Below are 23,074 nucleotides of genomic sequence, written 5' to 3' on the forward strand. Positions count from 1 at the left end.
CCACGACCAGTGTTGTTTTCGTCGACTAAAACTAAGACGAAAGATGTTCGTCGACTACCTTTTTCCACTGACGGAAAACTAAATGGAAACTAAATAAAAACGATGCTATGATGACTAAGACTAAATATATTGACAATGTCGTCAACAAATGAAAACTAGAACTAAAATGTTAGGAAGGGACTAAACAGGCAGACAGACAGGCAGGCAGGCAGACAGACAGACAGACAGACAGACAGTGTGATGTTGTGATCAGGAGTTCTACTGTATTGTCACTCCTACTGTGGAATGATCATCATTTATACACACATACATAGTCACGCACAAGCGCACACACACACACAAACACACATAGTCACGCACGAGCACGCACACACACACACACACATAGTCACGCACACACATACTGGAGGTTATTCTTGGAACACGTAAAGGTCAGGAAATGGCATCATATGGGATTATATTTATAACCGTGTGTGTGTGTGTGTGTGTGTGTGTGTGTCTGTGTGCGCGAGCATGTGTGCGTGTGCTCACTTACCGCAGTGACCGGTCACACTGATGTCTTTGTTCTGGAGTCACATTCTGACCATCACAGAGAGAGAGAGGGAGGGAGAGAGAGAGAGAGAGGGAGGGAGAGAGAGAGAGAATGCCAGTGAATGTTTTTATATTTTAACTGTCTGTCCCTTTTGTGCCCATATATGGAGATCTCTGTCTGTCTGTCTGCCTGTCTGTGTCTGAAGAGTGCAAAGTGACTGTTAGTACAGACTAACTGACTGTTAGTCCAGCAATGCTGATATTTTCATGAATTGGCATTGCTAAGAAAGGTGTAACATTGTTATATTTGTGTATTCCTACATGTCTCTAGGTCATATGTTGGTATAACATGGTCATGTTAATAACTCTTACAGTTCAGTATCCTAATGCCAGTTCTATCATTTATATGTGACCAGCCCCGCCCCCGACCCAAGAGAATTCCTTCATTTCAAATCATGACCATAAACACAATGTTTTCATTTCAAATCATGATGCATAAACACAATGTTTTTATTGGCCGATCAAATAATTAGAAAGAAGGGTAAAAAAGGCAGGGTACTTCTTGTTTTATTTTTCTTCTTACTAATTATTTGATGGAAATGTCATGAGGTCAGCACATTTTGGGCAAGTTCACAAAACCTGTCTCGGCCCCTGCAGCTGGACTAATATGTGAAAAAAGTAAGAAATCAATTGGCAGGTGTGGGGTTGCCATGGCAATCAATTGGCTGGGAATTGTAGGTGAGGAGACTCATTACTAGGCCGACTGGCAGAGCCTTTTTGTGGCGGTTCTGGAGAACCGTGGGTCCGACCGACTCGATACCGGCCACTGCACTCCCTGCGGGGGTGTGGAATGTGTGTGTCAAATATGAAGTCGTTGGGGCGATCGGTTCTGGAGTTACGTGGATTATAAGATGTACAGACACGGGTACATTATAGGATTGATGTCAACGGCATCAATGCAACACAGCTCTGTCTTATTCCCTGTTTCTCATTCATTCTCCCACTCTGTTGAGTGGAGAGAGAGATGTGTTGCATACAAGGCCGCTGGGTCGCAAAACTAATTTCACTGCAAACACAATAAAGTAGGCCTACTATATCATATCAAGTGCTACGGACTACAAGGTGGTCGAGGATAGGACAAGTGCTACGGGCTATAAGATGGAGACTCTTCCTCTGTGAATAAGTGCGGCTTCTGTGGTGCGTTGCCGTTTACTCACTGGATCAACAGAGCTGTTTATTATGCTCTCTCGCTCTCGCTCTCCCCCTCTCTCTCTCTCTCTCTCTCTGTGTGTGTCTCTCTGTGTCTCTCTCTCTCCCTCACCCCCCCTCTCTCTCTCTCTGAGTCTCTCTCTCCCACAGCATCTCAACAGTCTGTACCAGGGAGTTCCGTAGAGGCTGCAGGCAGAACATTCTGTGGTCGGTGTCAGACGGTGTCAAAGCTCCTCTCCATCCTAACAGAACATTCTGTGGTCGGTGTCAGACGGTACCAAAGCTCCGCTCCATCCAGCACAGCACCATGTCGGCCCTGACGGGAGGAGAGATGTGCGTCAAGTACCTTCTGTTCGTCTTTAACTTCGTCTTCTGGGTGAGTCACGACTTTTAACACTAACCCGTGGCAGGTTAAAACTAAACGACTCATGACTGTATAGGACTGTTTTTGACTGTTTGTAGTCGCAGATTTTTACGTTTGGGTGAGAAATAGGCTATGGTTGGTTGTTTTTTACTATATAGTTGAAATGGTTGAATACTTTTAGATTGATCAGGCTTTATATGATATTGGGATTTTTTTATTTGATTTGATGTATTTATTTAGCGCCATATAAAATCAGTACAAAATAAAAAATTAAAGTTCTGGGAGGAAGCAAGAAGCAGGGGCCTCCCAGTCTCTCCACTAGGGCTGGTTCTAAGGGGACAGGGGTGTGTTTATTTCAGTAGCAGGGGCCTCCCAGTCTCTCCACTAGGGCTGGTTCTAAGGGGACAGGGGTGTGTTTATTTCAGTGGCAGGGGCCTCCCAGTCTCTCCACTAGGGCTGGTTCTAAGGGAACAGGGGTGTGTTTATTTCAGTAGCAGGGGCCTCCCAGTCTCTCCACTAGGGCTGGTTCTAAGGGGACAGGGGTGTGTTTATTTCAGTAGCAGGGGCCTCCCAGTCTCTCCACTAGGGCTGGTTCTAGAGGGGACAGGGGTGTGTTTATTTCAGTAGCAGGGGCCTCCCAGTCTCTCCACTAGGGCTGGTTCTAGAGGGGACAGGGGTGTGTTTATTTCAGTAGCAGGGGCCTCCCAGTCTCTCCACTAGGGCTGGTTCTAAGGGGACAGGGGTGTGTTTATTTCAGTAGCAGGGGCCTCCCAGTCTCTCCACTAGGGCTGGTTCTATGGGGACAGGGGTGTGTTTATTTCAGTAGCAGGGGCCTCCCAGTCTCTCCACTAGGGCTGGTTCTATGGGGACAGGGGTGTGTTTATTTCAGTAGCAGGGGCCTCCCAGTCTCTAGGGCTGGTTCTAAGGGGACAGGGGTGTGTTTATTTCAGTAGCAGGGGCCTCCCAGTCTCTCCACTAGGGCTGGTTCTAGAGGGGACAGGGGTGTGTTTATTTCAGTAGCAGGGGCCTCCCAGTCTCTCCACTAGGGCTGGTTCTAGAGGGGACAGGGGTGTGTTTATTTCAGTAGCAGGGGCCTCCCAGTCTCTCCACTAGGGCTGGTTCTAAGGGGACAGGGGTGTGTTTATTTCAGTATACAGGGGCCTCCCAGTCTCTCCACTAGGGCTGGTTCTAGAGGGGACAGGGGTGTGTTTATTTCAGTAGCAGGGGCCTCCCAGTCTCTCCACTAGGGGTGGTTCTAGAGGGGACAGGGGTGTGTTTATTTCAGTAGCAGGGGCCTCCCAGTCTCTCCACTAGGGCTGGTTCTAGAGGGGACAGGGGTGTGTTTATTTCAGTAGCAGGGGCCTCCCAGTCTCTAGGGCTGGTTCTAAGGGGACAGGGGTGTGTTTATTTCAGTAGCAGGGGCCTCCCAGTCTCTAGGGCTGGTTCTAAGGGGACAGGGGTGTGTCGATGACAATAAACACAATATTTTGGACCAAACAAATAATTACAAAGAAGAAAAACAACAACAAAAAGGTGTTGTAACCTGCCGTTTTCTTCTTCTTTCTAATTCTTTGTTCGGTTTGTTGTCATGATTTGTCACAACTCGAGTTGGGCTTACGTATACGAGGCTTAAAAGGTCTTTAAATAAATACTTTTTGAAAAGTGACTCCTCTAAATGACTGTGCACGCCACTGCCAACTGTGCGGATGGAAACTGGGTTTCTGTTGGTCAAGGAGAAGATAGATAGATAGATAGATAGATAGATAGATAATCTGAGATGATATTATGCATTTCGGGGGATTATGACGCTATGCGTGCAGGGATACCCCCCTATATTCTAGTGGGCCATGCAGGCTATAGCTGGTTCTCACAAAGTGCTCAGATTCTTGTATACTTGTGAGGACATGATGTGAGCCTCACACACACACACACACACACACACACACACACACACACACACACACACACACGCCCCTTTCTGGCCCCTCCCCCCCAGCCTCTCCCCTGACTAGTTCCTAACAATGCACAGGTGAGGTAGTGTCTGCTGTGACACACACACAGTGAGCAGAGCAGAGCTGTGGAATCACACACCTTCTCTCGTCGGTCCTAGACTGGATTCATTCCAAGCCTTTTAGACAGAATAACATATACTATTTTATAACAGACTTTTTAGCCTCTTTTAGCCTCTTCTCTTTATAGTTTTGTTGTGATTATTTTGACTTGTGTTGGAATCTAAACATGGGAGGAATTCAGTGCATCAAGTATCTGGTGTTTGTCTTCAACTTCCTCTTCTGGGTAAGACGAGACCGCTCTTTATTCTGGTCCCCGACGGGGGGTCCATTTGGTTACATGTGTTAGTAAGTGTTACATTGTAGCCCGACGAGGGGTCCATTTGGTTACATGTGTTACATTGTAGCCCGACGAGGGGTCCATTTGGTTACATGTGTTACATTGTAGCCCGACAAGGGGTCCATTTGGTTACATCTGTTACATTGTAGCCTGACGAGGGGTCCATTTGGTTACATGTGTTACATTGTAGCCCGACGAGGGGTCCATTTGGTTACATGTGTTACATTGTAGCCCGACGAGGGGTCCATTTGGTTACATGTGTTACATTGTAGCCCGACGAGGGGTCCATTTGGTTACATGTGTTACATTGTATCCCGACGGGGGGTCCATTTATGTGTTACATTGTAGCCTGACGAGGGGTCCATTTGGTTACATGTGTTACATTGTAGCCTGACGAGGGGTCCATTTGGTTACATGTGTTACATTGTATCCCGACGGGGGGGTCTATTTATGTGTTACATTGTAGCCTGACGAGGGGTCCATTTGGTTACATGTGTCACACTGCAGGGTGAGGTTTAGCTCTGGCCCATAGCCTTCTACTAGAATCGAAGCAGTAGAAGGCAATGGACCAGAACTAGGTGAGGTATAGATAATAGACACATGATCTGTCTAAGTTGTTTTCAACCCTTTTCACAATCAATCAAATTATTTATTTATTCAGCATTTGACCCATTTGAGGCACCGACCACCGTTCGATGACATTTAGCCTCTCAGACCCAAACGCTAAACAACATTTTGTTGTCGTTGGATTAGATTTTGTCCACAATTCCATGCTGTATTGATGTTGGTACCATTAGGAGAGATAACAGGCAAACGTTGACCAAAATAACACTTATTCTACATTCTCTAATTGTGTCGACTTCTGGTAAATCAACTTATTATGCAGATTTATAACAATAATTTAACTCTTGAAATTATTTATTTGACTGAATGGCTGAATGGCTGGAAAATGGAAATGAAGAGTTTACAGTAAACATATACATACTCCTTCCATAATGATTATATCTGGTTTCAGTATTTATTTATGGTGTATTGTCTCTATTATTAAGGTTATTGTAGCAGTCAATTTATATTGGGGGTCCCGAGACATTGCCAAAGCATTTCCGGGCGTCCCCGGCCAAAGACGTTGAGAACCCCTGATTTAGCAGGGGGACCATTTGGTTCCATTTGTTACACTCTCAGAGTTACAGACCCATAAAGGTCCATTTGGTTCCATGTGTTACACTCTCAGAGTCATATTAGACCTGTAAGAAATTGAGAAATACCAGATCTACAAGCTCATCTACAAGAGACATAGAAACATGGGTTTTTCAGAAACAGCTACAGGACTTGTTTTTTCCCATCATTTTCATTTAATGTCATGTGAAAGCAGGGAATCATAGCTTCAAATTGACATATTGGTTGTTCAGTTTGACCCACCAGTTTTGGAGATATGGCTTATAGAGTAATGTCTTGCAGAGACACAGCGAGTTGAGAAAACAGGCTTGAAAAAGGTTCACTTCTGTGGTCTCTAACATTACACCTAGCTACATGTTTAAGCATTTATTTCACATTTACATGTCTTCTGTGGACTCTAACATTACACCTATAGCTACATGTTTACTTTATTTCATATGTACATGTCTTCTGTGGACTCCAACATTGCACCTAGCTACATGTTTAAGCATTCATTTCATATTTACATGTCAATTTCAGCTCTGACATTTATTTCAGACATGCTCTAGTATGTGAAGAGTCAGTCTGTGATATTAACTCATTTTGGATAAAACATACATAAAACCAGTTTTTCTCCTGTGGTGAAAAGCTGGAGGTTTGCACCATGACAGGCTCTCAGTCAAATCTGGGTCACACACACACAATGTTCATTATGTCTCTTTGTGGTTCAGTGAAATGGGTCTGGTGACTGATACATGATTTCAATTCTTTAAACGATAACTTTAGTTTTTTTTCTTTCATGTTTTAGGTTGTTATTAGAGAAAGTAAAAGATGAGTGTTAATTATTTTTCATTGGCTGCTTTCTTTAGTTTTAGGGATTTTAGCTGACGGGGGGGGGGGGGGGGGGGGCATTCGAACATGGGGCTAAATATGTCATTTTGTTTTTACAAGTTGTTATTTATTTGTTTTGTTTATTTACTATAGTCCTACTAACCCATTTTGGGCGGGAACCCCTTTTGCTGTTAGCATTATGTTATGCTTTAGCTATTGAAAAATAGCAGATCTACAAGCTCATAGGAGCGTCTGCTATTTTTGAAAAATCGAAGAACGACTGACATAGAAACATAGCTTTTTTCAGAAAACTGTCAGGATGTAGAAAACATTTATAGAATCTGTGACTAGAATCCAGCCGGCCAACATTCCACTTGTTGCTGCCTTGATCTCCGTTTTATGTTTTATGGACTTTATTTATTTCTTAACAGGCCTTGTTGTTAATCTGTTGTCAGACACTCCAGGGTTAAACAATTTTATTATATATATATTTTTTCTTAAATTATTAGTTCACTGTTTCCTTTCAACCTTTTCTGCACACCGCACCACACCTTGTTGTCATGGCAACAGGAGAGTTCCAAGCAAACCTCCGAGGCGTGGGAACGTGCGTGTGTGTGTGTGTGTGTGTGTGTGTGTGTGTGTGTGTGTGTGTGTGTGTGTGTGTGTGTGTGTGTGTGTGTGTGTGTGTGTGTGTGTGTGTGTGTGTGTGTGTGTGTGTGTGTGTGTGTGTGTGTGTGTGTGTGTGTGTGTGTGTGTGTGTGTGTGTGTGTGTGTGTGTGTGTGCGACTGCGCACGCCTGTGTGTGTGTGTGTGTGCGCGCGTGCGTGAGTTTCTGCCTAACCTGTATCTCTCGTCTCTTGTCGTGTGGAATCCTCACCTCATATCTGAGCTATAGATCTACCGTGTGTCCAAAACGGCTCACAATGCAACGCGTGTTCGGGCTTGTAGATCTGCTATTTCTTAGAGACGCTCCGATAATCGCCACACCGATCGGAGATCGGCCGATATTCACTCCCATCGGTTGTGTCATCGGATATTCACTCCGATGACATTCGCTCCGACATAATATCTGGGTGGCGCATGCATTTCCAACTTGCATCGTTCCAAGTGCGAATGAGATGATGTTTGATAAGAGCACCGCTCACGGGTGTGACGAGGGCCTCCTATATACATCTTTGTCCCCACAAAAGGTCCGCAAACACAAACATTAAATACCACTTGGTGACAATGAAGGGAAAATGTACATCATCTTGTCCCCAAACGTCACATTATGAAAGGAGAAATTGGGTCATAACGTGACTCAAATATGACGTATATTTGCGCCAACAGAAACATTAAATGCCATTTAATGACAATGAAGGGAAAATGTACGTCATATGTAGACGAGCAAATCGGCGTAGCAACACATGAATTCAGTTGTCATCAAGAGAAGAACAGACAAGACAGACCGCCCTCACCTCACAGTTCACACAGGTGTGATTTGTTTTTAAAACAACTTTCACACACTATGGAGTTGATTGGGAGTTCCTCTCGGCTCTGTAAGGGTCCATATTTAACGTTTCAAGAGTCGACCAAATCCATTCATCTCCATTTGTCACTCATTCAGAAGCATGTTCTCACCACACAGTAATCCATCTCTTTAATAATTGTCTGCTGTGAAATGAACTGTAGCTGACCCCCCCCCCTCCACAGAGCTGTGCTTTTCAACCAGTGGTCCTTGAGGGAGGGGGTTCCAGGGGGGGAATTAAAAAACTTCAGTGCACTTCAGTTTAATCCTGAGTTTAAGTTTTGTAGTGTTCAAGATCTGATTTTAGGCATGTTTAAGCCTCCAGGAGAATCCGTGTTGAGGTTCTTAATCCACTGTTTTTCATTAAAACGTCTTTGTCCTAAAACTGTCCAGTTAGGATTGTGTTGAAGTCCAGCGCATTTTAGAGCTTCAATGCCGTGAGCCATGAAATGTTGCACAAATCTTGTGGTTCTCTTTTTGGCATTGTTAATATTGTATCTGTGTCGTCCCAGCCTAGTACCTATTGTTTTACCTGTTTCTCCAACATATTTTAAACCACATTTTTCACATGTGATTAAGTAAATGCAGTTGCTGGTTCTGGCTGTTATTCGTTCTAATCTCTAACACGCGTTTTGTGGTTCTATTTTTTACTAATTGTTTGGGTTTGAAGTATTCTGGTCCCTGGCGTGCTGGTGTGTTGATTTCTTTTAGCTTGCTGTGTACTAGATAATCTTTAAGGTTTTTATTTTTTCTGTAGGGGGGGGGTGTTGGCGAAAGGTCCGTTCTGTGAGGAGAGCCAATGCAGTGATGATAGAACTATATGATCTATAGAACTATATGATCTCATCTTAGTTCTAGCTAAGACTCTAGCAGCCGCATTTTGAACAAGTCCTTTTAAATGGGGGGTCCGTAGACTAACGCATGTCAAACTGGGGGTCCTTGAAATTAAACGGGTTGAGAATCACTGCTAGAGCTGTAAATATCTTCTCTTATGGGGGTCCCTGGCATATCTCTTCAAATGGGGGTCCCTGGCATATCTCTTCAAATGGGGGTCCCTGGCATATCTCTTCAAATGGGGGTCCCTGGCATATCTCTTCAAACGGGGGTCCCTGGCATATCTCTTCAAACGGCGGTCCCTGGCATATCTCTTCAAATGGGGGTCCCTGGCATATCTCTTCAAACGGGTGTCCGTGGGACTAATTCGTGTCATTTTGGGGGTCCTTGACATGAACGAGTTTGGGGACCACTGATTCTAAACGGCTGTAGTTTCCTTGTGGCTGAAATGCCTTGTTGTGGTTGGTGTGTCTGGTGAAGCAATGCTTTCTGTCATAGAGTTACACCGACTATGGCTAAGACATGTTGGGACGTGATCTGATGACACACACACACACACACACACACACACACACACACACACGTCAGAGGCTCACAACATGCAGGGTGCAGAGTGTGTGTGTGTGTGTGTGTATGTGTCTCTGTCAACAACGGTGTTTTGGTGTCTGAGGTGGATCATGTCTGTCAGTGTGCCGTGGGCGTGGCTAGTGTTTACATCAACTGATGTCACTCATTTGATTTCACAGCTTTCTTAATGTAGGAAGAGTTAGAACAGCCTGTTGGAACCAGTGTTGATTTCGTTGAGTGAAACGAAAACTGACCGTGATTATAGTTCATTTTCAATGAGATCAGCGGAGCAGTCGCCGTGTGACAATGCAAGCGTATTTACGCGAGCGCGGTCCCATGAATTTGTTGCCCTGGATTCTGTTTAGCTTCTTTTTTTTTTACGCTTGCGTTGTTGCGCCCCTCTGGAGGAGATCTGTGTTGATCCAGACCCTCTAGAGCAGACCTGGAGGGAGACCTGTGTTGATCCAGGCCCTCTAGAGCAGACCTAGAGGGAGACCTGTGTTGATTCAGACCCTCTAGAGCAGACCTGGAGCAGACCTGTGTTGATCCAGGCCCTCTAGAGCAGACCTGGAGGAGACCTGTGTTGATCCAGGCCCTCTAGAGCAGACCTGGAGGAGACCTGTGTTGATCCAGGCCCTCTAGAGCAGACCTGGAGGAGACCTGTGTTGATCCAGGCCCTCTAGAGCAGACCTGGAGGAGACCTGTGTTGATCCAGGCCCTCTAGAGCAGACCTGGAGGAGACCTGTGTTGATCCAGGCCCTCTAGAGCAGACAACACCTGCGTACCTTGCTTCCCGTTTTGAAAGGTATTGGCTTGTATTCCCCATCGATGATGTCACTTGTGGACTGGTTTCTGAACTGACCACAGCCCTCCTATGAGACACAGACTGGTTTCTGAACTGCCCACAGCCCTCCTATGAGACAGACTGGTTTCTGAACTGCCCACAGTCCTCCTATGAGACACAGACTGGTTTCTGAACTGCCCACAGTCCTCCTATGAGACACAGACTGGTTTCTGAACTGCCCACAGTCCTCCTATGAGACACAGACTGGTTTCTGAACTGCCCACAGCCCTCCTATGAGACACAGACTGGTTTCTGAACTGCCCACAGCCCTCCTATGAGACACAGACTGGTTTCTGAACTGCCCACAGTCCTCCTATGAGACACAGACTGGTTTCTGAACTGCCCACAGCCCTCCTATGAGACACAGACTGGTTTCTGAACTGCCCACAGCCCTCCTATGAGACACAGACTGGTTTCTGAACTGCCCACAGCCCTCCTATGAGACACAGACTGGTTTCTGAACTGCCCACAGTCCTCCTATGAGACACAGACTGGTTTCTGAACTGCCCACAGCCCTCCTATGAGACACAGACTGGTTTCTGAACTGCCCACAGCCCTCCTATGAGACACAGACTGGTTTCTGAACTGCCCACAGCCCTCCTATGAGACACGAAGTGGTCCTTTAACAAGTAATGAGCTCAAATAATCCACTTTTTAAATTGTGTGTGTGTGTGTGTGTGTGTGTGTGTGTGTGTGTGTGTGTGTGTGTGTGTGTGTGTGTGTGTGTGTGTGTGTGTGTGTGTGTGTGTGTGTGTGTGTGTGTGTGTGTGTGTGTGTGTGTGTGTGTGTGTGTGTGTGTGTGTGTGTGTGTGTGTGTGTGTGTGCATGCACAGCTTGCAGGTACAGGTGTGCTGGCGGTCGGCCTGTGGCTGCGTTTCGACACGAGGACGGCAGGACTGTTCGAAGGAGAGGACTCTCCTACTGTGTTCTTCACTGGTATGGCACGCACGCACACACACACACACACACGTACATTAGACTCCTACTGTGTTCTTCACTGGTATGACACGCACGCACACACACGTACATTAGACTCTCCTACTGTGTTCTTCACTGGTATGGCACGCACGCACACACACACACGTACATTAGACTCTCCTACTGTGTTCTTCACCGGTATGGCACGCACGCACACACACACACACACACACACGTACATTAGACTCTCCTACTGTGTTCTTCACCGGTATGACACGCACGCACGCACACTCGCGTACATTAGACTCTCCACCGGTCTTCTTTATTACAGGTAGGCCATAAAATATTAATCATTTACAATGTAGTCATTTATCAGACTCTCTTAATCCAGAGTTGATTTACAGTAAGCAAGAACAACACATGGTAATTATTAATACATCACACATACTGTACATAGAAATATCCATCTATAGGATCAATGCAACTAAAAAGTACATGAAAACCCGTGGATTTATAGAGCCCTCTACGTCAGACTCCGGTGCTCTACTGTATATGCTGGACTATACGAGGGGGTGCGTAACCCCCCCCCCCACACACACACACACACACACACCGTGTGGTGGGCTTGTAGATCGTCTATCTCCGCTGAAGGATGGTTTGTCTTCAAACTGTCAGCGCCCTGATTCAGCCTGACGGACATGCTTAAAGTGCTTTTACTCACTTTCTCTCTCTCTGTGTGTGTGTGAGACTGTGTGTGACTGTGTGTGTGTGTGTGTGTGTGTGTGTGTGTGTGTGTGAGTATAATAGCACCACTGTGCACAGAGGGAAGGGCAGATGAGGCAAAGTTTGTCCGCTTGCGAGCGAGGCCATTTTCTGTAGCCTGGCACACACACACACACACACACACACACACACACACACAGCCTCCATTCTCCGTGCGGGCACAGGGACACCATTGTTCCTCCTTGACTTTTGTTTTTGTCTGTTATTCTCTGAAGATTTGTCACAAGAAAAGAGACTCTCTACCTCTCTCTCTCTCTCTCTCTCTGTCTCTGTACCTTTCTCTGTCTCTCTCTACCTCTCTCTCTTTATCTGTCTCTCTATCTCTCTCTCTCTCTCTCTCTCTCTTTCTCCGTCAGTGGGCGGTCGGGTGACTGAGGAGCGGTTTGAAATGACAAACATCTAGAGAGAGAGAGAGAGAGAGAGAGAGGGGCGAGAGAAAAGGCATTTGGGAGGAGTTTGTGTGTGTGTGTGTGTGTGTGTGTGTGTGTGTGTGTGTGTTTGAGAGTAGGCTACTTGTTACTGTACTTGTGAGGACCCCACAAGTACAGTAAGAATTCACACAAGATAAATAGTTGTTTCTGAGGTTAAATAAATATAATGTTCTTTTTAGAACGGTTCACATATCTATATATCTATTAAATGTAAATTCATTAAATTTAAATTAATTAAATTAACCCATTCTGACCGGGCACCCATTTTGGTGTTGGCATCATGTTATGCTTTAGCTATTGAAAAATAGCAGATCTACAAGCTCATAGCGCGCCACCGAGTGGCGCGATACGAGCTTGTAGGTCTGCTATTTTTGAAAAATTCGAAGAACGACTGACATTTTTTAGAATCTGATCTCAGGTCAGAATGGGTTCATCAGACCAGTGTGTGTCCAGTGGAAACCTCGTACGAATCTGATCTCAGGTCAGAATGGGTTAAATCCTTTCATTGTCAATGGCACATGCAGAGATTAAAACAGGGTGCATTTTGCATCCCATATAGTTATGGGACGCAATAAAACAACGACCTCTGCATCCACGGGACGCACTACTGTACTAGCCTGGTTAATAAACCAGACCGAATCAGCCGTTGGCAAAAAAAGAATTGCCTGCCGGCGGATTACGGTCTGGAGAGGCTCAATTGTACGCCCATTTCCTACACCAGAGAAATGGGGCGGCCAATCGGGACACGGTATGCAATATGGGCGGGCTTTGGTACAGTGACTTTCAATGCTTGAGACCTTTGACTGACAGTAGCTCTGACCAATTGCGTCAAAGAGAAAATGTTTCAACCCGCCGCCCTGGAAATGAAATCCAAGCTGAGCCGCCCCAGACTAATATCCCGCGGTCCGTGCGATATTAGTCTGGTTTATTAACCAGGCTACTACTGTACTACTGTACTGTTTTGTATTCTAGTTTATTTTGCTAGCTTTAGTTATAGTAATCATTTATTCTTCTGTTTTCTACATGAATAATTTAACCACATTATAACCATTATAAAAATGAATAATGGGAGTTAAATGCTGCAATTTGTAAAAATATTGAAAAATAATAATATGACTCCTAATGTGGTTGAAGTGGGACTCGTAAAATGTCCCTCATTTCTAAAAGACCATCCCTGCATCCTGGGACTCATTACTTTGAAAACATGTTTACATCAGTGATCTAAAAGACCATCCCTGCATCCTGGGACCTGTTTACATCACTGCCACGTGTCTGTCTGTCTGTCTGTCTGTCTGTCTGTCTGTCACTAAAACGGCATGGAGGGCTTTCCTGTTGTTCTGTAGCTGCTGTCTAAGAGGTCTATGGTGGCTCAGTGCAGGGTGACAGGGTTGAACTGTCTATGAGGTCTATAGTGGCTCAGTGCAGGGTGAAAGGGTTGAACTGTCTAAGAGGTCTATGGTGGCTCAGTGCAGGGTGACGGGTTTGAACTGCATGGCCAAATTGTGTCTCTTTATAGACGGAGCTTGAAACAGAACCTGTAATTCTCAGTTGAGATTCTGGTTGGTTTACATTACTGGTCAGGTCAGTGGTCACTGACTGGTCAGGCTGCATTCAGGTGTTAAAATACCAACAGAAGTCAGGAGTCCATGAGCCAGAGCTCCAAATGTGGGCTATGATTACCTAATCTGGTATCCCAGGAGTTTACCAAATGCAGTAGGCAAAGCCATAGAAGACATTTTTTTAATTTCGACATCAGGCCTAAATGGGTTAAGTAAGCAATATTACACGAGAGGGTGTGGGTTTAACGTGATTATTGCCACGACAGTGATGCGCGGTAAGGAACGAGACGAAGTCGAGTTCCGCAAGCATCACTGAAGAAAATCGCTGAAAAAAATATATTATTTTAATGACAGATGTAGTCACTACGACCACAAATGTCCCAAGAAACTAGCTAGCCGAATTCTTTGTTTTGATAGCCACCGAGTTTGCTAGCGCTCTGGGACAACAGAGCAGCTGAATTCTTTGTTTTGATTAGGTGGTGAACGGTGCTGGTTTAACCCACGGCTAGAAGCCGTTTCAACCAATCAGATTGCTTCCTCGAAACGACCTGTTTAGATTAAACTGTTTCAAGTAAAGTACCGTATGATGACCCGTCCACAGGAGTTTTTTACTTTTGATATTGATATTTGATATTTATTTTTATGTTATTTTCACCTATAGGTGAATTGGATTACACATTTTAAGAAATTGTTATCCGTGAAACTTCACCAGTTTTCTGAAATTGTACATGTAAATATGCAAATTAGGCATTATATAGGAAAACATGCCAGATTTTGCATAACTTTCCAGAATCAAAATCAAGGATAAATGTGATATAGCCAGAGGCAACCTTATATAACCATATATGGAGCTGGCCTGTTCTGACATCACAACACTCCATATTTGGATGAACGGAAATTGAAAGTGCAACGTGTTGTGAGCTTGTAGATCTGCTATAATAGAATACATGTTTAGAAACCATGCATCTTCCAGAAACATGAAAGAATGGTCTCGGTTAACTCATAGAACATCACTTGATTTATGTGTTTTTAATGATATCACAGAGGGCCAAATATACGATTCCCGTGTTTTTTAGCGTCCCACGATAACGTTGGCTTTATACCGCATATCAAAGCTGTTCCATCGGCAGCACCTTCAGCCTCGATGCATTGAAAAACAAAAAGGTGGAGCATTTCTAGTCCTTTTTTTTTTTTATCAGAGTTACAACTCGGATCACGCTGGATGCACAGGATACAGAAAAGGGACTCCTGCACACCATAAAATACCCTGTGGGGAGGTGCAGGTCTAGTTAGCTAACCTGATGCTGCCAGATCCAAAAAGCTTGCTACACAAATTTGTTTCACATCTTATTTGGATCTGGGATCGCGGAAGCAAATTCGATGACGGGGCTGTTCCTTTTTTTCAAGATACATGGTAGATGATTGGATGGGAGCGTCTGTCTATCACCGTGTGGGCGTGCAAACACAACCAATCATATCGACGTGTCTATATACCGTCACATCCGCATCCCGCCTTTAGCTCACGCTGATTGGTTCGGTACGAAGCAGATCTGACTCAGGGCTCAACTCCGTCAGAGATCCCAGATGAGTGTTGTGTTGGGGAATATGTTTCCCCAATACCGCCCTCATCTGGCAGCGTCAGGTTACTAGTTAGCAGGCATAGACTTCAAACAGCGAGAGAAACCTTCCAAGGAAGGGACCGCACACTCCAGGGAACACAGACCGCTTACTGCATCTACAACTTGTGTGTGTGTGTGTGTGTGTGTGTGTGTGTGTGTGTGTTCTAATATGTTTTATATTGTATTGTATTGTATTTTTCTTAAAGGTGTGTACATCCTGATCGCGGCCGGCGCGTTGATGATGGTCGTTGGGTTTCTGGGATGTTGTGGCGCCATCAAAGAGTCGCCGTGCATGCTGGGATTGGTGAGTCTGCCTGTGGGTGTAAAGCACACCTAGGATTCCATGCGCGGCCAAAAGCCGCTGTCTGCCGGCGTCTCTTCTGGGTTTTTTAGACGGTTTTAGACAACCTTATGTCTAACCAAAGGATGCCTCCCTTTTTGACAGCTGGTGGATGGAAATGAAGGGGGTGCATACTTAGTTTAGACCCAAATGAGCTTCATTTCCATCCACCAGCTGTCTAAAAAAACCCGGCAGACAGCTTATTTTGTCCGCGCATGGAAGTTCAGGTGTGCCATATGCTGTGTCCGTCTGTCTGTCCGTCTACGCAACCCGCCTTATGTATTGGCTGAGAAGCAAAAACGTTATTTTTATTTCCCTCGAGACGAGAGGCTGTTCTGCATTGATATGCGCGCCGGCCGGAAGTCATCGGTCCCGTAGCTCTAATGCAGGGCAGAATCATAGAAGCATTAGAGCTATGGACCAGAGCTAGCTGGCTGGTTAGACATGGGTTAAGGTTAGGTTTAGGTGTGCTGCCCCGTGGGAGGTTAGGTTTAGGGTGAGGGTTTGAGATAGGTTGTAGTTGTAGGACTAATGACTGGTCTAACCAATGACTAGTCTAAACTAAGTACTGCACCCAGCTGGCCCTCAGACCACAGTGACCTTTAGATGTAGAGGTCAGACCACAGTGACCTTTAGATGTAGAGGTCAGACCACAGTGACCTTTAGATGTAGAGGTCAGACCACAGTGACCCTTGACCTTGGGGGAGTATAAACCGTAATAAATTCAGACCGATACTTAAAGCTGCTATAATCTAATTTAATCTATATGTACTTAATTACCGGTATATGGTTTTTGCGTGCAGCCTCAGGTGATCTAAACTTGAACTGATGATCTCTGTGTCTCTCTCTCTCTCTGTGTCTCTCTCTCTCTCTCTCTCTCTCTCTCTCTCTCTCTCTCTCTCCAGTTCTTCTTCTTCCTCCTCGTCATCTTCGCTGTAGAGGTGGCCGCTGGAATCTGGGGTCTGTCCAACCGGGAACGGGTAAACCATGCACACACACACACACACACACACACTATATGACGCTTATTTACTATATTTTTACAAATTGCAGCATTTATCTCCCATTTCATTTTATATGGTTATAATGTGGTTGTATTCATATAGAAAACGGAAGAAGAAATTATTATTATAACTAAAGCTACTGTAGTGTCAGTCCTGAACTGACGCCACTGGCTGGTTACTGAGGGCGAGATCTAGTTTAGACGTGTATAATAATAATAAAAACAAAAACTGATGTCCAAACCGTTGACTTCGTTTGAATTAAATGGCATTTATTTACCGTCACTTCAGCAGGTTAAACAATGACAGCCTTTGTTCTCATGATACGATACAGTCAACAAACTGTTGCCTCTTTCACTTCAGTAGCACCTTTTGCCTTGTTGCCCACTTCCTCATATAGACAGGGAGTTGGCCTTGGCCTTGGCCGTGACGTCAATTATAGAAATAAAAAGCATAGAAAGGAAATGGCTCTTACAGCTACCAAAATAAACTAGAATAAAAAAACAGTAGTACAGTAGTGCATCCCGTGGATGCAGAGGTCGTTGTTTTATTGCGTCCCTTAACACATTTAGTACCGGAACTGCATCAAAATAAAGGCGTTGCTTGCGCCGGAGTAATCGCCAGAGTAGTGATCGCTTCCATTTTGAAAGCCATGAACCGGAAATACTTTCTTAAAAAAGTTGACTGACAAAGTGCCATCACAATCTCCGATCATCTTAATATATTTATATACGCTACAAAAAGAGTTCATATTTTGCGGGAGAGACGGATGAGGAGCAGAAACGCAGCGCCAGCATATCGATCCATTCATCACCACGGAGAGCGCCCTGGATCAGGAGATACGAGTCATTCTTTCCGCCGCGCTAACATGGGAGTCAATGACAAGCTAATAGTTTCACAGAGCGTTAGCATACGGCAAGCGAAAAGCGAAATGCCAAAAAAAAAAAAAGTAATTATTCTGAATATTATTATCTCGCCCCGCGTCGTTTGGACGTCGCTAGGACGTCCACAGACGTCTAAGGCACCTCTCGGTTCCAATCCTTATGACGTTTCAGGACGTATTATGTACAAAATGTGTTAACTATAAACTGCATTTTGCGACGCAGAATGCTCCCTGTTCTAATCTCTGAGTTGATAGTGAACCCTCTGCTCCGTCTCCAGGTGGTCGAGGACGTCACAGAGTTCTACAAACAGACCTACACCAACTACAAAGACACCAAACAGGAAGCTCTGAAGGAGACTCTACGACTCATTCACTTTGGAGTGAGTAGCACACACATCGCACGTTGCACGCGCACACTGAAGGAGAGCCTATGAGGCTGAATCTATACAAATGTCTTCTAAATGTTAACAGTTTCATGTTTCAATTGTTTTTCTTTAACAATTTTTATCCCACAATTTCGTAACCCGTTTTTTCCCACCCAGTGTCAATTATCTGATTTTAATCCTGTGAGGGTACCTACCCTAGGGGACACGGGGAGAACATGTGAGGGTACCTACCCTAGGGGACACAGGGAGAACATGTGAGGGTACCTACCCTAGGGGACACAGGGAGAACATGTGAGGGCACCTACCCTAGGGGACACAGGGAGAACATGTGAGGGTACCTACCCTAGGGGACACAGGGAGAACATGTGAGGGTACCTACCCTAGGGGACACGGGGAGAACATGTGAGGGTACCTACCCTAGGGGACACAGGGAGAACATGTGAGGGCACCTACCCTAGGGGACACAGGGAGAATATGTGAGGGTACCTACCCTAGGGGACACGGGGAGAACATGTGAGGGCACCTACCCTAGGGGACACGGGGAGAACATGTGAGGGCACCTACCCTAGGGGACACGGGGAGAACATGTGAGGGTACCTACCCTTGGGGACACGGGGAGAACATGTGAGGGTACCTACCCTAGGGGACACAGGGAGAACATGTGAGGGCACCTACCCTAGGGGACACGGGGAGAACATGTGAGGGTACCTACCCTAGGGGACACAGGGAGAACATGTGAGGGCACCTACCCTAGGGGACACGGGGAGAACATGTGAGGGTACCTACCCTAGGGGACACAGGGAGAACATGTGAGGGTACCTACCCTAGGGGACACGGGGAGAACATGTGAGGGTACCTACCCTAGGGGACACCTAGGGTAGGTAGATGACTGTATGTGATGTATCACCACGTGTTGTTCTAGCTTACTGTAAATCGCTCTGGATTAAGAGTGTCTGATAAATGACTACATTGTAAATTGTAAAGTGGAACTAACTTGCTGCTGTCCATGTTCATGGGGGACCAGCTGGACTGCTGCGGTCCCACAGGGACGATGTTCGACGGGGGGAAAGACATCTGCCCCAAGAAGGAGGGGCTTGAGATCCTCGTAACCACGGTAACTAACGTTATACAATGAGACCGGTGTTGATCTTTGTTTGCAGGTATCGATATACTTTTAGACCCACATGTTTGCGTTTGTATTGATCGCCTGTTTGTATTGATCGCCTCTTGTCTTGATTGTTTAAACATGACGTCACGTCATCAAAGCTTATTGATACCGGGTACTCGATAAGCCCAAAGCTTATTGATACCGGGTACTCGATAAGCCCAAAGCTTATTGATACCGGGTACTCGATAAGCTTGTTATCTGATGAGTATTTGTTATCGAGCTCAAATACTTAGTAGTCCATATTTTGTTGAAACCTCTGCATTCAGCATCCACCGCGTCTAACTGGGTTGGGGTGTGTGTGTGTGTGTGTGTGTGTGTGTGTGTGTGTGTGTGTGTGTGTGTGTGTGTGTGTGTGTGTGTGTGTGTGTGTGTGTGTGTGTGTGTGTGTGTGTGTGTGTGTGTGTGTGTGTGTGTGTGTGTGTGTGTGTGTGTGTGTGTGTGTGTGTGTGTGTGTGTGTGTGTGTGTGTGTGTGTGTGTGTGTGTGTGTGTGTGTGTGTGTGTGTGTGTGTGTGTGTGTGTGTGTGTGTGTGTGTGTGTGTGTGTGTGTGTGTGTGTGTGTGTGTGTGTGTGTGTGTGTGTGTGTGTGTGTGTGTGTGTGTGTGTGTGTGTGTGTGTGTGTGTGTGTGTGTGTGTGTGTGTGTGTGTGTGTGTGTGTGTGTGTGTGTGTGTGTGTGTGTGTGTGTGTGTGTGTGTGTGTGTGTGTGTGTGTGTGTGTGTGTGTGTGTGTGTGTGTGTGTGTGTGTGTGTGTGTGTCGTATTGTGCCGAATATAAGACCACCCTGATTATAAGACCCGCCCCCATTATTCAACACTCATTTGTAGAAAAAGAACATTGAATATCATATAGTCTCTAGTCCCTGATTATTATAATACGACCTTATAATATATATATATATATATATATACGTCTTATATTCCGCACAATAGGGTCATATATATGCAACTGTGTGTAGTAATATTTAACTGTTTGTGCTCCAGAGTTGCCCTGCTGCCATCGACGAAATCTTCAACAACAAACTGCACATCATCGGAGGAGTGGGCATCGGTATCGGAGTCATCATGGTACGTAAACCTAACGCACCCTAACCCATGTGGGCATCGTTATCGGAGTCATCATGGTACGTAAACCTAACGCCCCCTAACCCATGTGGGTATCAGAGTCATCATGGTACGTAAACCTAACGCACCCTAACCTATGTGGGCATCGGTATCGGAGTCATCATGGTACGTAAACCTAACGCACCCTAACCCATGTGGGCATCGTTATCGGAGTCATCATGGTACGTAAACCTAACGCACCCTAACCTATGTGGGCATCGTTATCGGAGTCATCATGGTACGTAAACCTAACGCACCCTAACCCATGTGGGTATCAGTATCAAGAGTCATCATGGTACATAAACCTAACGCACCCTAACCCATGTATGCATATATTTGGCACTGTAGTTGGCATTCTAAAATTCCCATTACACAGAGCAGCAGAATTATTGGCTTATAGGAATGGAACATAAAGGGCAGGTCTACGCTGCTGTCTTTTAACATCAGTTATTATAGGAATGGAACATAAAGGGCAGGTCTACGCTGCTGTATTTTAACATCAGTTATTATAGGAATGGAACATAAAGGGCAGGTCTATACGCTGCTGTATTTTAACATCAGTTATTATAGGAATGGAACAGTTAAGGGCAGGTCTACGCTGCTGTCTTTTAACATCAGTTATTATAGGAATGGAACATAAAGGGCAGGTCTACGCTGCTGTATTTTAACATCAGTTATTATAGGAATGGAACAGTTAAGGGCAGGTCTACGCTGCTGTATTTTAACATCAGTTATTATAGGAATGGAACATAAAGGGCAGGTCTACGCTGCTGTATTTTAACATCAGTTATTATAGGAATGGAACATAAAGGGCAGGTCTATACGCTGCTGTATTTTAACATCAGTTATTATAGGAATGGAACAGTTAAGGGCAGGTCTACGCTGCTGTCTTTTAACATCAGTTATTATAGGAATGGAACATAAAGGGAAGGTCTACGCTGCTGTATTTTAACATCAGTATGGAACATAAAGGGCAGGTCTACGCTGCTGTCTTTTAACATCAGTTATTATAGGAATGGAACACAAAGGGCAGGTCTACGCTGCTGTATTTTAACATCAGTTATTATAGGAATGGAACAGTTAAGGGCAGGTCTACGCTGCTGTATTTTAACATCAGTTATTATAGGAATGGAACATTTAAGGGCAGGTCTACGTACGCTGCTGTATTTTAACAACAGTTATTATGGAGGTACTTGGAGAGCCAGATATTTTCGGAGGTGGTACTTCAGTGTAAAAAGGTTTGGGAACACCTGCTTTACACCACCACTGAGTGTCCCCCTCAGCACCGGTACCTTACAGCCTATCCTCGACCACTTGACAGCCCGTAGCACTTGTCCTATTCTCGACCACCTTACAGACGTATGCAAAGGCTTATGTAACATAGATAGAATTTGATGTAGACATAGCACTCTATAGAAGTGTATACGCATAGTTTAAATAATTATATAGAATATTCCACTGTTAGGTTCTTAGCTTCCATATGATTCATGATGACCATCTCTATCTGTATGTGATGTATCACCATGTGTTGTTCTTGCTTACTGTAAATCGTTCTGGATTAAGAGCGTGTGATAAATGACTACATTGTAAACTGTACATCTGTACGTCTACTGTACCGCATACTGTCGTCTACTGTACCTCACACTGTCGTCTACTGTACCTGCTCATACTGTAGTCTACTGTACCTCATACTCTACTGTACCTCATACACAAAACATACATGTTTTGTGTTTCCACAGATTTTTGGGATGATCTTCAGTATCCTGCTCTGCTGTGCAATCAAGAGATCCAGGGACTTTGTCTAAACATGCATGCATGCGCGCGCACGCACACACACACACACACACACACACACACACACACACACACACACACGCGCGCGCGCGCGAAACCTTAACTTAACGTTCATACACTCTTTTACATTCCCGCTCTAGAGAAGTGTCTTAATATTAACCAGACTCCACCAGACGTGAACCAAATGGACCCTTACAGTGGGTTCTATTGGAACCAAATGGACCCTTACAGTGGGTTCTATTGGAACCAAATGGACCCTTACAGTGGGTTCTATTGGAACCAAATGGACCTTTACAGCGGGTCCTATTTGGTTCCATTGGTTACACTCTCAGAGTTACTTAATAATAATAATTAAAAACCTTTTAGTTGAAGTCAGGTCGCCATTCTGACAGACTTTGCTGCCATCTAGAGGATGTCAGAGGGAAATGCATGCGTGTGTCACATAAAACAACATATATTTTATATCTTTGCTGTGGGGAAGAAACCTCATTCTTTCAGAAAATTAAGAAAATCTTATATTTTTAAAACAAATATATATTGTCAATTTGCTTCCATGAGATTCCCCCAGGCAGTGTAGATATACAGTATGACTATAAGTTATTAATATAGGAGTGCACATAAAACAATGCATTGGAGCTTGTCCTGCCTTCAGTCTTAAAGGGATAGTTCAGATTGTTTTAACTTAAGCTGTGTGAAATACTTGCCATTCACATAGTGGTTGCAACTGTATTAATTGATGTTTGATGATTTGTGACTTAATTTACTTTTACTGCGTGGCCCCCAGTGCCCCCCACAAAATGACCGGAACTACTTAATATTTCACCAAAACCAGAGCAGAACTGCCACCACGGGACTCGGGCAACCAATTAATACAGTTGCAACCACTATATTAATGGCAAGTA

General features: G+C 44.9%; 1 protein-coding gene across 2 annotated transcripts; it reads left to right on the forward strand.

The window, feature by feature from the left end:
* Positions 1 to 1,879: 1,879 nt before the first annotated feature.
* Positions 1,880 to 22,264, forward strand: cd9b (CD9 molecule b). Of its 2 annotated transcripts, none has more exons than XM_080757836.1 (8): positions 1,880 to 2,116; positions 11,025 to 11,127; positions 15,708 to 15,805; positions 16,747 to 16,821; positions 18,004 to 18,105; positions 19,136 to 19,225; positions 20,259 to 20,342; positions 22,118 to 22,264. In XM_080757836.1, the coding sequence occupies exons 1-8, from the start codon at positions 2,048 to 2,050 to the stop codon at positions 22,181 to 22,183; spliced, it is 687 nt and encodes a 228-aa protein (XP_080613962.1). In that variant the 5' UTR covers positions 1,880 to 2,047; the 3' UTR covers positions 22,184 to 22,264. The 2 variants fall into 2 exon arrangements, with proteins under 2 accessions (XP_080613962.1, XP_080613963.1); XM_080757837.1 differs by lacking the exon at positions 1,880 to 2,116 and adding an exon at positions 4,144 to 4,399.
* Positions 22,265 to 23,074: the final 810 nt, after the last annotated feature.

The sequence above is a fragment of the Protomyctophum bolini genome (assembly GCF_963924005.1).
Source record: "Protomyctophum bolini genome assembly, chromosome: 23".
In the NCBI taxonomy this organism is placed as follows: domain Eukaryota; kingdom Metazoa; phylum Chordata; class Actinopteri; order Myctophiformes; family Myctophidae; genus Protomyctophum; species Protomyctophum bolini.